Below are 17,396 nucleotides of genomic sequence, written 5' to 3'. Positions count from 1 at the left end.
ATTAATGTAACCAAAAGTATGCAGAACAACAGGGATTAGGATTAGAAATCAAAGCGGAAACAAAATTAAGAAGTAATGTATGATACACTTTTTAAGGATAAGCGGACATTAGTTTGGCATAGGGAATGTGCTCAAGAATTTTCCAGCAGAGTGTCATTTCAAAACGTGTACCCTTAGGCTGCCATATTTCTGTAAAACTGAGAAGTGCTAGACAGAGGGCAGGTGTGAATGTGTGTCTTGTAGATGATAGCAAGAGAATGTGATAGCAGAAATACAAAGTGAATGGTGTCATCAGCAAACATTTGTGCACACAGTTACATGAATATTGCATGGGGAAATCACATACTCTACACATAAGTTTTAAATGAAGTTAAATTAAAAGACAAATATAGAAATTTTATTTATCGTAGCAATAAAAATAGTAAGAGACAAGAATGCCTACCCATATAAGAAGGGAGACATGAAGCTGGAAATAAGATTTAATATAACCCAGGTGGAAATCATTACTGTGTTCAAGTACAACCTTTTGGATAGTATACTGGTTATCTATTACTGAGCAAGCACTGTAAAAATTTTGTTGCATAAACAACATAAGATGGGCCATCACAGTTTCTATGGGTCAGAATTTTAGGAGGGGTAATAATCGCAATATTACAGTGCTACAGTGAGCCTATCATGATATCTGAACACTTGCCTTAGATGGAAGTGCAGCTTTTAAGCTATTTTACTCAGTGTTCTGGGAAAGTTAGATGCTGGATTTTGGCAGGAGGTCTCAAAAATCCTACCAAGTGGATCCTTTCTGAGGACAGTGCAAGTGTCTTTGGGATGTGGCTTCTGGCACACAGTGCAAGTTAAGAATCACCAGTGTGTTTCATCTCATAGGTTTGGGTGTCCCACTCTGGCATTTACGCAGTATCTCATTGGTTTCACAGATAAACCTAGCCCAGGGTCAAAGAGAACAATGTAGGATTGTGAAAGTCACAACACATGAGGAGGCTGAGACAGCAAGATCTAAGTTGTATGTGAATGGTACCATATTAAGTGGTAGGCTCAGAATGTCAGAGAAATGTAGCACTGCTCCTAGTAGTTCATTTTAAATGTCAACCTTGGGTCACTAAACAGTTTGTACATTTTAACATACCTTCTGTTCATTTGTATAAGCATTTGTGTATAAGATACATCTGAGTGTCTTTGTTGCTACTTTCTTCTCAGTGAGTTGTACTTTTCCTATTCCAAAATTATTAGCATTTTGACTTTTTATATTTATTGCATTTTTTTCATTTGCAAGTTCTCCTTGATTTATGTTTAGTTGTATAATCACATATTTTATCTTCTTCTCAAATTATGAATGTGTTCTTTGTGTTTTCTTTAGATTATCTGTGTGTTTGTGACTTAATAATTAAACTCTTTTTTTAAGTTTCCTAAACTGATTTTTCTTAAGAAAGTAGTTTGCTAATTCCTAGATTTATCCCTTGGTTCAAAAGCTGTGGTTAGCAAGTGACTGAAATGTCAAACTTATTTTAACTCTGGGAATCTGTTGATGCAAATTTCATGTTGAGGAGGTGTGAGGCTGCTGTGCAGTGGCGAACTTAGTGCTGTTGAGGAAGGGGCCGTCACAGGTATGGAGAATCCAAGCAAGACAAAGTGGTTGGCTCAATCAGCCTTTTAAATTAATCTCACTTCATGTGAAAATGTTTGAGAGAGAGAGAATATGAATCCTTCATCAGCTGGTTCTCATTCCTTGTAGCTTGAGCTCTACCCTGAAAGTGTCAGAACCTGCACTGTTAGAAGTCACATGTCTGAAGCCAGGACAGGACTCAGGTCTGGTCCCTCCAAAATGGGATATGGTTGTCCCACCAGAAGCTTAACCTCTTCCAAATGCCTGCCCTTACATGGACCTTCTTTTCTTGGCACTTGATTAAAAAACAAACAACCAAAAAACAGCATGCAAGCATTTGGCTCCGTAAGCGAAATCTAACTAGGGATATTAGCATTCCATATTGGAGTGCCTGTAAGTCCCAGCTCCACTTCAGATCCAACTTCCCGCTAGTGTACAATCTGGGAGGAAGCAAAAGGGCAATCAAGTACTTGAGTCTTTCAAGAGGAAGGCTGGATGGAATTCTGCATTCCTGGCTTCACATAACGGGCCTGTGTCCTGCTACTATACACTCGAATTTAGACAGTTCATTGAGACTGTTCACATGTGGATGTTTTCCGCATCACCTCTCTTGCTTGTGGTTTCTCTTTCAAGCTTTCTCATCTTCTCAGTGACACGGTGAGAGAATATGTGAGGATGCACTTACAATTTGCAACTGTATTTTCCAAGTATCTGTTACCACTCAAGGCTTCCTACCTTTTACTGTTGAAAATCATGGATTTGTGTGTGTGTGTGATTAATCCCCTTGCCTTATGCCTTGTCAGATATTTTTCTTGTTTTACTGAATTCTATAAACATTGAAATGTCCACTTACTTCTCTAACTCTGTATTTTTTTAAAAAATTAGTTTTTATGGATTTGGTTCAATTTTCAATTCACATAACTCTTATTTGTCTTACAATGTTAGTTTAACATCTTTTCCTTGCTAATGTTTTTCTTGATTTCTCTAGGGGAGGCAAGGTGTGTCTGATGTTTTTTGGGAGTACCTGGATTTATTTCATATTTAACGTCCTTTACTAAGTTTATTTGCTAGTAATAAATTTCTTGGTAATTTTCATAATCTCTTTGAAATAGTCATTCAAATCATTTTTATCATTTACTTATTTAAGAGGCAGAGACGAAAAAACTCGTACCTGCTGATTCACTCCCCAAAATCCACAAAAATGAGCTCTGAGTTGTGCAGGAAGCTAGGAGCTCGAAACTCAATCGAGGTGTTCCATGTGAGTCGCCAAAACCCGATTCATTTGAGCCATCATTTGTACTTTGTCACAGTCTGCATTAAAGTGTGCAAAAAGCTGTGACACAGAAACTTAACAGATGTATAACAGAGGTGCAACAGAGACTGACGTGTCCAGATGTGGAGACGTAGTGCAGTGTGCATCTTTGCATCCAGACCAAAGATGGATTCCCAGTGAAAATGTTGAATGTATCCTGACAGTATGATGCTGGACTCTCTGCCATTGTCCATGCTTACAGTGTCAGGAAACACTTCCATAACAGAGTGATGGACTTATGACTGTTCATTAAGGCATTGTAATACTAGAAGTGAAATTAGTAGGGGTAGAGGAGACTTGTGGAGGTGGATGGGAAATTGCAGAGCCAATGGAACTGTATCACAAAATAATAATAATAATAAGAAGAAGAAGAAGAAGAAGAAGAAGCAATAGAAAATAAACAAGTGATAGTACTTGATATCATATTGCTAATAAGCTTCAATAACTAGAATAAAGGATTTTGAATGTTTTTGTAATAAAGGACAGTTAAATGTTTGAAAGGAAATTTGAAGTATTTACTGTGTTTGGACATTACACAACTTTTACATGCATTGAAACATTATGCAGTACCCTGTAATTCCAAAAGTTTTATGAATCTATTAAAATTAAAAATATTTTAGATTAGAACAGCTATATTTCACACTATTATAAGTTAGTAGGAAAAGAATACTTTTTGCAAGAATTAAATAAACTGGAATTCTGAGGAACATAGGTTTCCAAAAACTAAAGGTTACTGCGTTTTACTGAAATGTACAGAAAAAGAGACAGGCTAAGAATTTAAAGCTGTTTTGCTTCAGAATGCTGGAAATTTGAATCTCCTTTTGAACACTTAGTTAGTGGGATACATTCAAAGAGCTCTTACAGCATTCCAGTATTCAAGCAATTAGGCTAAGAGAAACATGCTTTTTTTCACACGGTATTTTTGAAGTGAAATAAATCTGCTTTACAGAATGTTGCCAGTCTCAAAGTGAGTTGGCTTCTGTGTATTTAATAAGCATCCTTATATTTAGATCTTGTAAAACTAAATGACTTTTAAAGGTTTATTTAAATCTATTCTTAGCCACTTAGTGGTTGAATGCCTCTCAATGCTTGAATTGGCAAAGCCCCTGACATGTGCGCATGTGTCTACCCGCATGTGCACACTCACAGGATCAAGATGCAGCTCATTTGGCTACAAAGTGCTGTCCGCTTCCATGTAAGATCAAGAGGTGATTTTCATAGCAATCAAACCACTCCTGCATATACATAGAATCCAATAAGCAAGGGGTAGGCAAGAGGAGTTATAATGCAATTTGCTCTCTATGGCTATGTCATGAACTTGCTCTCCATACAGTAAAAATGAGTAGCACTCAGTTTTTAAAATTGAGCCTGGTTTGTGTTTCTGTTTAAACTCCTTTCTGAATGATATTTGTTTTGTGCAAATCAAACCCAGCGCTGGATTGGCTCAGTGCATGTCCACTGTTTACTGCTTTCCAAAGAGCCGTTACCTGGCAACCACATGCAAGAGGTTTCTGGTATGTTCAGTCATATGAAAGCTCTGGAAATACTGTGATGTGAACTTTCTGAAGGAAAGTCTAAAAAGTGATTGCCAACTTTATCTTTATCTTCCATAAAGTAAGGCAAATTTCTGTCCCTATTCATAAACATGTGTGAACTTGTACACAGAATGCTGCCTGTGGATAAAATCAGATGGTGTGTTAGTTATGTAACGGAAATTATCTTACAGCCTTTTTCCATGTACATTAAAACCTTTTTGGGGGGGCTCAGTTTATTCATTTTTCTCTGTATTCGTAAGGAAGAAAGAGAAAGAGAGGAGACAGGAAGAAGGGGATAGCGGTCTCTTCTGTTTGTTTCTTCCCCTCATACCCACAGAAGGCTGGGCTAGGCCACACTGGGGGTGAAGGCCTGGAATGCCGTCCAGCTCTCCCATCTGAGTGAGTTATCCTCTGATACCTCCTTGGATCTACAGTGCTAGGAAACTGGATTCTAAGCAGACGATCTAGAACTTTACAGGCACTCCAGTACGGGTTGCAAGCATCCCACGTAGTGAATTAACTATTGCATCCAACACTCACTCATGTTTTTTTTCAGTAAATAATATAAGATTTACTAAAGATATTAAAGATAGAATCCTTCTGCTGCAGCAGGAGGAGAACTTTCAAGAGAGAAAGACCCCAGTTTACATTTTTTAAATTGCATTCTTGGCATTGTTTCAGGACAGTTCACTGATTTTCTCTCATTTTTATTCACTTTAAATACGTTATTTATTTAAGAGGCAGAGGGTGAGAGGGATCTAGATAAGTGAAAGCTGAAGGACAGAGAGATTGATACACTGTTAGAAAACAGTTCTCCCAAATGCCTGCCTGCAGCAGCCAGGGATGGTGCTGGCCAAAGCCAGACCAGAAGTCAAACAGTCTCACAATGTGCGTAGCAAGAAGCCACGCACTTGGACCATGACTAGCTAGCTGTCCCCCGGGATGAGTATCAGCAGGAAGTTAGACTTGGGAGAGGAGTCAGGAATCAAACTCGGACATCCTATTATGGATCAAGACCTGAAGCAGCATCTTAACTCCTAGTCCAAACTTCCATTCCTCTCTTTATATTCAGTAATGTGTGGTTGTGGTAACATGCAGACTTCTGATTAGCCTTTTATAAGTATTGTCTACATTTTTTCTCCAGAAAACCTTATGAAGTAAATATCGATATTCCATTTTACGTCAAAAGCAGCTAGGAATAAACTGTCAATATGCATAGTAAAACCTTTGTCAGCTACCATTCCAACTCTAAATGGCACCTGATAATGTAGTGGGATCACTATAGTAAAATATCGGTTTCTAAAACAATGAACAGTGGCAGCACTAGCTACTGATACTTAGCATGTTGTGTGCACGTGAATGCTGACACCTTCTGAGTCATAGAGGGAAAACTGACCCTACTCTGGGGCACTAACTTCTTTCCTCAGAAGTATAGGCTCTTGTTCGCAATTCTCTGTGGCTGCGCCTGAAGTAGAAATTCTCATTCTTTCCATATGCCAGTGAATTCAAGGCTTGTTTCCCCTCTAAGAACTTTCTGTTACTGTCTGGCTTTTGATGCTGTTTGTATCCTCCTATTGATTGTAAGGGCAGTTGCTTTGATATCACCAGAAATGAGTTTGGGTAGAAGACAGAAAAACACTTTAATAAGATTCTTGACACAGGTCTAGTTAAGTTGGTCTGGCTGAGAATTGCTAATAGGAAGCAGGAGTGTCAATTACTGTTCCTTGGGCCACTGTTCACTTTTCCATTGCTGCAGCTACCCATCTTGCTGGACTCCTGATATTATATCTGCAATTGAACAATGCCTTATTTAACAGTTCAGTTCTCTTCTCTGTATGCCTGCAAAATAATCGATTCTTACTCTACATCATCTCTCTGCTGATATCTGACCCAAATCAGCAGGTGCTGTCAACACACATTAGCGCACTGATGCTTTTGAGTGGTCTTTCCTGAATCAGCTCTATTGACAGGTTGCTTCTCAGATCAAAGAAAAAGGTGCAGAGAAAATAGGAGTTTCCATCATGGATATATTCCTGCAATATGTATTTCCATAATGTCAGAGTTTATCTGGGTTGGTCTTCTGCTGATCACTAGAAAATTATTTGACAAAAATGGAAATTTATAACTTGATGTGTCTGGAAAAAAGAAGTGCAAATATCTGATAAACGTGAAAATGTGTTTCATCTGCTGGCTCACTTTCACTGACCCTTGGCACTCAGTGAAAATGCCTGATGACATTAATAGCCGAGAAAATGATTCTTTTAATCCCTTTGGTGTTTCTGAAATTTCTCTTCTTTGACTGTTGTTGTCCAATATCCTATCCTAGAAACCACTTTCAGGGCCATATGCTAAGTCACATCATTACCAGGAAACGTAAACCCTCTGTGATCCCCCATCCAGTCCAGAACATCCAGTATGTTTGGACCAGACTGTTTCCTACAAATCCTTAATCCTGCCAAATTTTTACTGCTATTTATTCCCACTTGCCATGCTAGCCCTCCTTAACCTGCATACATTGTGTTCCTTGCTCTCAGTTTACTCATCATTGAGACTCTGGTCATTAGTTGGACTTGACAAAACCCAACACGAGTTAATACTTCTTAGCTTTAACTTCCACACATTTGAAGATGGCTAAAGAAAATAAACAAAAGACAACTTACAAGATCCTCCACAACAATTATTTCTGCTTATCTCTTCCTGTTGAATATTTCAGTCTTAGAGATGGAAGAGAGATGGAAGAGAGTTTTGTAATGGAGAGTCCTGATTCTTATTTGATAAGGGATTTGATGACTATTAGGCATTAATTGTTTGAAGGCAATCATTTCATTCTGTTGGATCCAATGCCCCCTTTAGCCTTTAAAATAACTCTAAATAAAATGAAGTATAAATACCACTATGCAACTAATGTATAAGAGAATAAAGGAGAAACCAGGAAGCCAGTAATAAATGTTTTTCCACACGTAGATGCTCAGGTATTAATACGTAAGAAAGAAAAATGAGAAAGAAGATGCTTGCATTAATTGTCATATGCTGCTACAGATGTGACTAGTGCCTACAATTGATAGTAATCAAATATGTTAGATGTGTTTCAGTGAGTCATACAATTCCATGCATGTGAAAGCATACATTCCCTTAATTTTTATACAGATAACTCAGCATGCTGCCCTAAACATATGGAATATTTATATGTAAATTTTTTACAACTACTAGCACATATTAATTTAACTTAAGAAGATTTCAAGGTTTTATCTAACTATAAAAAAGGCATATGTAAATACAGAATGACTATTTGAAATATATTCATTCCTTCTAGTATCTACTGATTAATAGAGTTCTTGAAAAAAATTACTAATATGACATAATTCTCCCACAGTCACCCCCTGCAAACTCAGATGCTCGTCTTCATTGAGGAAAAGAGAAGTCTGGGGGCTTGTATGTTCTCATTATTGATGAAAGGGGACATATAAAGATATCACACATGCATGTCATTAATTCATGTTTCCCTACTGGAAGGGAAAGTTAGTAATTGCATGTGGCATTGTATATGTGGGATAATTAGACTTTCCAAATTTTGTATTAGAGTTTGGATTTTTAAGTCTGTCATATATTAACTGTGTAAAATATATGTACGTATTACAGTCTCAGGTAATATGTTCAAAATTATTGGTTTGAAAGTTGTGGGTCCTATATGAATTGCTATCATCTGATCCTAAAATACTCACATTCTGTATTTAGCCATTTTGTTCCTTTATTTTTGTATATTGGATATACACAGTCATAAATTGAATTGAGAAACTTTGAAACAGTGGCTAAATACCCTGTTATTTTACAAATATTCTATCCACTTTTTTCACTTTGAAAATTTTGTCTGCAATGTGCTTACCTCTTCTGGGAAGCCTTAAATCATGGTGATGAATTTTAGAAGCTTCTTCAAAGACCATTACAATATGCTGACAGGGAGGGAGAGGGAGAAACATAGTCTTAATCTCATAGTCTTAATCTCTTTGAGAGTGAATCCTGAGACCTAACCATAATATATAGATTCTTCTGCAAAATATGAATGAGACAACTTAAAAAAATTAAAAGGTAGAAAAGGCAAAAGAAAACACATGTTAGGAGATGTTTCATATGCTCAAATAATATTATGAAAACAGAATCAAAGACAGCATTTGCATTTCAGATTACTTGTTAAACAATTTTCCAAATCACCTTTTCTTATTTATGTTTGTGTTTAGTTTTTAGAATTGGTTTATCAGAAACTAAGCCATCTATTTCTTAATGTAGTCGACACTGCTGTTTTTGATAATAAGTGTTTCTGATTGTTTTAGAATGTTAAGCATGCTTTGACTTTCTGATACCAGTATAACTGCCTTCTGGGAAGGGAACTATTTTCCTTTGACAGTAAAACAAAACAGAACTTTTAAAGAAGTGGTTTCTGTGATAACTGACTGGCATCTGCAGCTCCTGTACCGGAGGAGAGTGACAGCGTGAGGCCGCAGGGCACAGTCTCCTGGGGCTGCGGTCTGTACCTCCCAAATGTCCACTATTACATTTATATCTGTTAGTGTAGGTTACCACAGCTGAAACTTTTGAGTTGACGACTCTACAGTCTTGAAGTTCAGATTAATTTCAACTTATTGTAACATCATTTTTATTGGTTGATATTACCATAATTTTTCATAATGTAAAATATTTCTATGGCAGATAAATATAAACTACCACATCTTTTAAAAAAAATTCTGAGATTAATGAAGATTTGTGGATTTGACCAATACTGTCGTTCATCTACACTGTTGTATGAAAGTCCTTCAGAAGACTTAGGAGATGAATGAAGCTGAGATTGTTAAGTTCATTTTGGTACAGAAAATCTTGAAATGCTTGCGTGATCTTTTCTTATTATTTTCCACAGCAGCTTTAGAAAAGCCTCATTTTGCACAGTATAGAAGGATCAGAATTAATAGAGGTTTTACAAAGCATTACTTCTCAGATTTAACTGCAACTCCCTTTTTTGATGAGGCATGGGAAAATTAAGTATTTTACTAAAAGTTGCCAATTTGTTAAAGAAAGTTAAGGTTGCGATTCTGTCTGTAATCCAGTCACTTAACCCAAACTCCAGGGCGCTTGCTTTCTCCTTGTCTCTTAGGAAGCTTCTTTCCTGGGGATAAAAATAAGTCCACATGCAAAACATCTGTAAAACTAATATTTTATGTTGAGATTTTCACAACTTGATTTCTTGTTTTTATCTTAATAATTAAAATATGAATATTCCAAGGTAAATTATTCTAATTTACCTATTTTATTTTAAACAGATCATGTTGTTTGTGAAGAAGAGTTTAAATACGCCATGTTAGCTTTAAACTGTATATGCCCAGCAACTTCTACACTTATTACACTACTGGTTCATACCTCTAGAGGGCAGTAAGTATATTTTTCTTTAAGATATTGTTTTTGAAATTATATTAAACAAGTACAGTTGTGCAATTTAGCAATGTAGTAAGCCAAGGTAAATAGCGAGAGCTGTATTTGTGAAGGCTGTCTTCATCTGAAAGCTACACATGTGTAATGAACTCCAGTGATTTGATGTCTTTTTCACAACCTTGACATAATTTGTTATATTGTGAATTTTAAGTATCCATACCATTTTCGGTCTAATGTTGGGACATGGTTTATATTTTCAAGATTAATATTTCTGCAGGTAAAACTTTAAAAAACAATTCTGGCAGTCACTAGTGTAAGATTTCAGGACCATCCCCCGCCTCCCCCGATTTTGTGCGAGCTTTCCATCTTAGCACTTTATGTATAAAACTGAATTAAAAATTACCACTGTACAATTATAGAATGATGGAAAAAGTTATTTCTGTGATATGAATCAATGGTGAATGAATTGATTTTATTTGTACTTCAATGTAGATGGGATAAATATAAAACATCTGAATGCGTTTTATTCTTGTTGATATTGATAAAGCATAATAAAATACATATTATATTTCTTGTTTGGATCCCTGACCAAAATATGTGCAATACACACTGTCACGGTCTTCCTTGAAAGACAAAGAAATGGTGTTTCATGCCCGTTCATATTCCTAACTTGGTATTTCAGACAAAATGCCAATTTTACAAGCAGGTTCCATTGTTTCCTTGTGGCTATGATTATTTACATTTTGTAAGTTAATTGATAAAGATTTAAGTGAAATAACAAGTCAGATGAGCTCAGAAGAAGGAAGTTCTTTCTTGGAATACAATACTAGATAAAGTAGCAAATTTAATAGCCTTGCATGCCCTATGATCTTTTGGATAGGTTTTACAATCTTATTTCTAATTGAAGTTCTATTCGATTGGGATAGCAAGAATTTCTAGGGAACACTTTTTTCCAAATTCTACATGGAAGCATTCGTACTCTGTGTGCTGGCAATCCTTGAACCTGCAGAGTGGGAAGCCTATCATAGCGTCCTGAACGAAATTGCTGCCATTTCTGTGTTTTGTTATAATTAGAGAAATGTTACAAAGCATTTTATACCAATTAATTGAAAAGTCAAAGAACACGAAATATGTGCATCGTTTTTCTGTACCAACTTTGTTATAGAATCACAGAACTGCAATACAGCACATTTAGTGCAACTTCATTGTGGTTAAATAAGGTCCACTAGCATTATTTAACACATCTTACTGATCACAGATAGATGGTAAACTGCATTGTGAAACAGGGAATAAACATTACTTACTGACACTTTAACACACATTATCGCATGGGTAAAGCATGAACTTGACCTAAATTAAAAAAAAATTCCAGTGATCCTTAGAACAAGACTTTCCCCGATATGTACCATTGACTGTTGCCTTATTCGAAAAAGAAAATGGTGTTGTTGACATTTTTATCACACAGTCAAGCATTTCCTTTAATTAAGATTGATCCATGAAAAAATTTTCCAACATGTCTTAGTAAATTCTGTAGTCCCACAACTTTGTTAGTCCCTTAGCAACTTTTCTGTAGCAGCCTTTTTCAGATTGACATGCTATAAATTTACCCCTTTAAAATGTACATTTTAAGGCTTCTTGGTTTATTCATATTTTTTCTACTGCTTCTACTATGTAATTCCAGAATCTCCTAAAGAGACATTCTGCTGTTAACCATTTTCCCTGCATTTACTTTTAGTATTTTGGTTGTTTGTTTCAGCTTTAGGCAACAGCTTATTTCTATAGAAATGCTTCTTGGAAACTTTAATATACATGGAATAATGTTGAGTGCTTTGTATGTGGGTTTGTTTTGATGTCTTCTTACACTTTGCCTCATGTTTTCAGCTTCATTTATGTAGCAATTCCTTTTTAATACAGAGTGTTGTATGCATGGATCACATTTTACTTTTCAAATCAATACTTGATGGGTAGTTGAATAGGTTTTAACGTTTTGAATAACGTGTTTGGAGACATTCATGTGGACAGATATTTTAATTTCTCTTGGGTTTATCGCTAGGAGTGGAATCAGTGGATCCTGCTGTTACCCTGTTGAGCTTTCTAAAGAACTGATTGAACATTTCTCAAACAGGCTACAACATTCTGATTCTTACCAGCAGTTGATCAGAATTATAATCTCTTTAGATCTTTACACCTTTCTTTTGCCCTTAACAGTCCTATTGGGAGTGAATTAGTATTTCAGTGTGGCTTTGATTTGCATTCACTAATGGCTCATGCCTTTAAGCATTATTTCTATTGGTCAAACATGTATCATCCTAAAGAAAAGCCTATTCAGATCCTTTGCCTGTTTTTATTTTTTGTTTTTGATCATCGATTTATAAGAGACTTTCTTTTTTAAAAAAATTTATTTATTTTTATCGGAAAGGCAGATTTACAGGAAGAAGAAAAGAAAGAAAGATCTTACATCTTGCAATCTTTGGAGCTGAGCCAATCCAAAGCCAGGAGCCAGGAGCCAGGAGCCTCTTCCCGGTCTCCCACATGGGTACATGGTCCTAGGACTTTTGGCCATCCTGTACTGCTTTCCCAGGCCATCAGCAGGGAGCTGGATGGCAAGTGGAGCAGCTGGAACATGGACAGACACTCATATGGGATACTGGTGCTTGGACACTTAGGATTTAGCCATTGTGCAGGGCCCTGTAAGATTCATTAGATACTTTATAAAAAAGTGATTTCTCAAAGATAATCCATAACTTTAATGCAAATGATCATCTGCACAAGAGATCATTTGATATTTCTAGTATTTTTAGTAAGATTTTTGCAAATATTACCAAGTTCTTTTATGCATTAACTGAATCAATTGCCTGGTTAGCAAAAAATGCTTGCAGTTTTCCCTTTGCAATAAAATACAGAGCTTAAATTTATTAATTTAACAATAAGAGAATAAATCTGGATGCAGAATGAAGTTAGACAACAGAAAAATATTGGATAGTTTAGAAATTGCCTTATACATGCATTATTAAACCACTAATGGAAACAAAGCCATGCAGTAACATTCAAAATGCTTCATTTAAAAATGAAGTGAGAATAATATTAACCTTAGAAATAAGTGATTATTTTGATAAGAATCAATATTCAGAAGATATTACGTACAACTTGATACAGTTCTTAACCACCTTCTGTGACCACCTCATTGACATTTCAATTTTAGTTTATACACAACATATAACATACATAACATAACATGTTATACATAACATCATATCATCTTAAATTAAGGCAAACATGTGGTATTTAACCTTTTGGGATTGGCTCATTTCCCTTAGCATTATGGTTTCCAGTTTGGCCCATTTGGCCACAAAGAACTGCATTTTGTTTTTTTGAATAGCTGAGTAGTATTCCATGGAGTAGATGAACCATAGCTTTCTTATCCAATCCTCTGTTGATGGGCATTTTGGCTGCTTCCATGTTTTTGCAATTATTGATTTTGCTGCTATGAGCATAGGAGTGCATGTTGGTTTCTCATAAAACAAGTGGTCACAGAAGGTGGTTAAGAACTCGCATTTACTTTTAACATATTGGTTACTCATTACTATGTCAATTAATTCCATAATGATGTAAATTGTTGCTGATGGTATGTTGGAGCTTTTAATTGATCGGGATGATACTCTGCTGGCTCTGTCTTCAGACCAGAGAGGGTATACCTAAGAAGCTGTTGAACTTGACTGGACAATAAGATGCTGGACTCTGTGTTTGGTATATGTTTGCAATGGGGGAATCTCAACTGAACTTGAACGTGGTTATGCGACAAGGTGGAGGAATCCACCATGGTGGGAGGGTTTGGGGAGGGGTGGGGAGAACCCAAGTACCTATGAAACTGTGTCACATAATACAATGTAATTAATGAATTAAAAAAAAACAACTTGATACAGTACAGCTAAGGATGACAGTATTTTAGAATAAAGTAGTAGCTTTTTCTTTGTAAATATTTTTCTTTGCTTTTTTCCCCAGTTTTGAAGATAAAGGACAAGAAAGAGAAACAGAAAGAGAGAACCTCCCCTCACTAGTTGACTCCTCCTGTTCCCACAGTAGTTACGCTCAGCCAGGCCAAAGCTCAGGGCTCAGATTGGTGACAGGAACCTAGCTACCTCCTGGAGTGTGGATAACTAGGAAGATGGATCAGAAGTGAAGGAGCTTAGTCAGGAACTGACACCCCAAGTGGTATGTTAGTGTCCCAAACAGTGACTTAGCCATTCTGCTGGTGCCCATCATCAAACTAAGACTTTAGGGCAGTGTAAATTACTTTCTAAGTAAAATGTACTCTGGATGTTAAAATCTTTACATATATATATATATATATATATATATATATATATATTTTTTTTTTTTTTTAATTCAGGGTTGATCACAGTTACTTAAATAAAATTTAAAAATCTGTTCTGAGACAAAGGAAAGCAAAAGTTCATCTCTTTCAGTGGCAAAGCCTGAGAGAGGTCACAATAATGGAAGATTTTCTAATTTTGCTGCAGAATTGCACAAATTTTACTCACTTGGTTATCCTTGTCCTTTTCTTAGTTTTTGTCTCTTAGCATGCAGAAATGGGGATACAAATGGAAGAACAATAATAGCGATGAATTAAGCACCAGTGAACTTTTATGTAGAAGCAATTGCGTGTGTGCACGCAGAGAGAGAGAGAGAGAGAGAGAGAGATTGCAGATCAAGAATTTACAGAATTTGATCACTGATTGCCTCTAAGTACATGCAAGTGAAAAAAGAAGAAAACATTCCAATCTTTTGAGTCTGGATGGACATTAGAAAAGAATAAAATATGGAACTTGTCCTAAGACAGGTGTGTGTGGTTGGTTCTATTAGTATTCCAATGCAGATGCAACTACTTCTGAGAGGAACCTTCTGCCCTCTGGGCTCCTGACGGGTTCTCACTGCTCAGTCCCATGTTGGTGAAGAAGTAGTGATTTGGAAGAAGTGGCAGCCTAAAGACCTTTCCTTATGGTTTTGTTCTGTTGGACATTGAAGAAAAGGAAAGCAAACTTGGTGCAAAGAAATAAAAAGGCATTTTAAGAGAACTGGGTAGTTTTACGTATAAGTTTTAGATTGATGGAGACAGAGCACAGCAATTAACATGCCAGTGGCATCTGGGGACATCTGAGAAAACAGTCTGGACAACGGAGACTCTTGTTTTTGGGAAAGGGAGAACAATTAGGATGATGAGAAAGTGAAGCTTGATTGGGGATTACCACCTCATTAGTTTTGTTTATAAATCTAAGAAAGAAAAATACTGCAAGCTCTGTTTCACGGAACTGTGGAGGACCGCGTATGTATGTGTATATACAGTTCTGTACCTGTATTTCTTTACATCTAAATTTGACCTATATTATAAGTAGCCCAAAAGAGAAACAGAATGAAAATGTAATGAGCATGAGACATGGGTTCCAGAGATTTAAATATGTATAACCTGTTAAAAGAAAATAGTTTATTCTGTCTAAAGCAGTGGATGATGGAAGAAATGGGTGGTTTACAATATTTTTATTCAAACGTAACATGAAAGATAGCACCAATTTTAATTGTAATGGTTTCCTATATAGCATAATGTCTGACAAAGATGTGGGGTAGTATCTATTTCAGAGTCTGGGATTCAGCGTGTTAGCTGACTCAATAATTCCATCAGATAACCCCTCCCTCCCTCACTTCCTCCCTTCTTTGGTTTCTTCCTCTCTTTCTTCCCCTTTGTCCCTCCTCCTTTCCTTTTTTCTTTCCTTTCTTCCTTCTTTCCTCCTTTCCTTCCTTCCTGTTGTCAGTATTGACGATTTAAAATATGTATGTGCACAAAGCTTGTATTCTAACATACACACATATATTTATTTAGACATTTAATCTTTTTGAAGTCATTGGGTTAGATATCACAGGAACGAAAAGGTAAATTGAAGGATCTTAACAGAAGATATGTTAAGATCCATGTAGATTACTATGACAGCTTCAGTATCATTATTGTTAAGTCAAGTAGATCAGTAAATCTGACACTATTTTCTTTTCTTTTTTTAAGATTTATTTATTTTTATTACAAAGCGAGATATACAGAGAGAAGGAGAGACAGAGAGGAAGATCTTCCGTCCGATGATTCACTCCCAAGTGAGCCGCAACGGCTGGTGCTACGCCGATCTGAAGCTGGGAACCTGGAACCTCTTCCGGGTTTCCCACACCGGTGCAGAGTCCCAAAGCTTTGGGCCGTCCTCGACTGCTTTCCCAGGCCACAAGCAGGGAGCTGGATGGGAAGTGGAGCTGCCAGGATTAGAACCGGAGTCCATATGGGATCCCGGGGCGTTCAAGGCGAGGACTTTAGCCGCTAGGCCACGCCGTCGGGCCCGACACTATTTTCTTTTAAACATGTTTTATTTTTATTTTTATTGGAAAGGCAGATATAGAGAGAAAGGAAAGACAGAAAGAAATAGATTTTCCATCTGTTCGTTCACTCCCTAGCTGTCTTCAGTGGCCAGAGCTGAGCTGATCAGAAGCTAGAAGCCAGGAGCCAGGAGCTTCCTCTGGATCTCCTACATGATTGCAGGGTACCCAGGCTTTTGGCCATTCTTCATTGCTTTCCCAAACCATAACCAAGGAGCTAGATCAGAACTGGCGCTCATATGGGATGCTGGCATTTGTAGGTGGAGGATTAGCAAGTTGAACCATCACAGCAGCTCCAATTTGACGCTGTTAAAACAAGGACAAATTAAATATTTTTTGTAATGTAGTCATTTTTATTATTGTTTAAAGTTAGTCTTTTGTCCAAGTTTCAATATTATTTTTTAAAAAAATATCCAAAGCCACACATACAATCATTCTAAAAAAGTCAGGTTTAAAATTATTTGCCTCTAACATGGTTAATAAAATCAAATCTGTTTGGAATCAACTTCCCAAACCATAAGCAAGCTTTTGTGTCTGGTGATGTCCATGCTGTGACTAGATCTCGGAAAGTGCAGGTGAGAGTGTGACGCGGAGGGAAGGGCTTCGCTGCTGGCAGTGGGTACACATGGCTCACTCAGGCACTAAACCCAGCCAGCGCCAAATCACTTACGATGGTTTAATGTGGAATGTGGACATAATGATTTGTATCTTGTTCACTCCTTCGTTCTTCGACTTAGAAATTGTTTATTAAATGTATTCGGGTGACAACCATCCCCGACAGTATGGGAATAGCAAGGAAACCATCGGAAAACTAACAACAACAAACCAAAAAAACTGTTTGCAACTTTTGTTCTAATCAAGGAGACAAACAAGAAACAAAAATAAGTAAAGCCAAAAATGCAGTATTTCAGAAGGCAACCAGATTGCCTTAGTGCTGAAAACAGTAGTCAACGCTGCTTTCCAACATTTGGTCCAGTTTAAATGACTTAGTCATATATGACTGCATCATGGGATTGATATTTATCCAGTGACCTGAGAAATTTAAGGATGTGACCAGGAAGACTCTGAGGGATGTACCTTGTACTTAAGGACAGCGAATAGGGCA

At 36.8% G+C, this 17,396-nt stretch overlaps 1 protein-coding gene across 2 annotated transcripts in view; it reads left to right on the top strand.

Moving 5' to 3' along the window:
• Positions 1-17,396, top strand: part of KCNT2 (potassium sodium-activated channel subfamily T member 2) — a 354,431-nt gene that overhangs the window by 216,617 nt on the left and 120,418 nt on the right. For both annotated transcript variants that reach the window (XM_012929978.2, XM_058668959.1), the window contains exon 14: positions 9,775-9,883. In XM_012929978.2, the coding sequence (XP_012785432.2) occupies positions 9,775-9,883 (109 nt within the window). The remainder of the gene's footprint in view (positions 1-9,774; positions 9,884-17,396) is intronic.

The sequence above is a fragment of the Ochotona princeps genome, chromosome 10 (genome assembly GCF_030435755.1).
Source record: "Ochotona princeps isolate mOchPri1 chromosome 10, mOchPri1.hap1, whole genome shotgun sequence".
In the NCBI taxonomy this organism is placed as follows: Eukaryota; Metazoa; Chordata; class Mammalia; order Lagomorpha; family Ochotonidae; genus Ochotona; species Ochotona princeps.
This window is presented reverse-complemented; position numbering and strand designations above follow the sequence as displayed.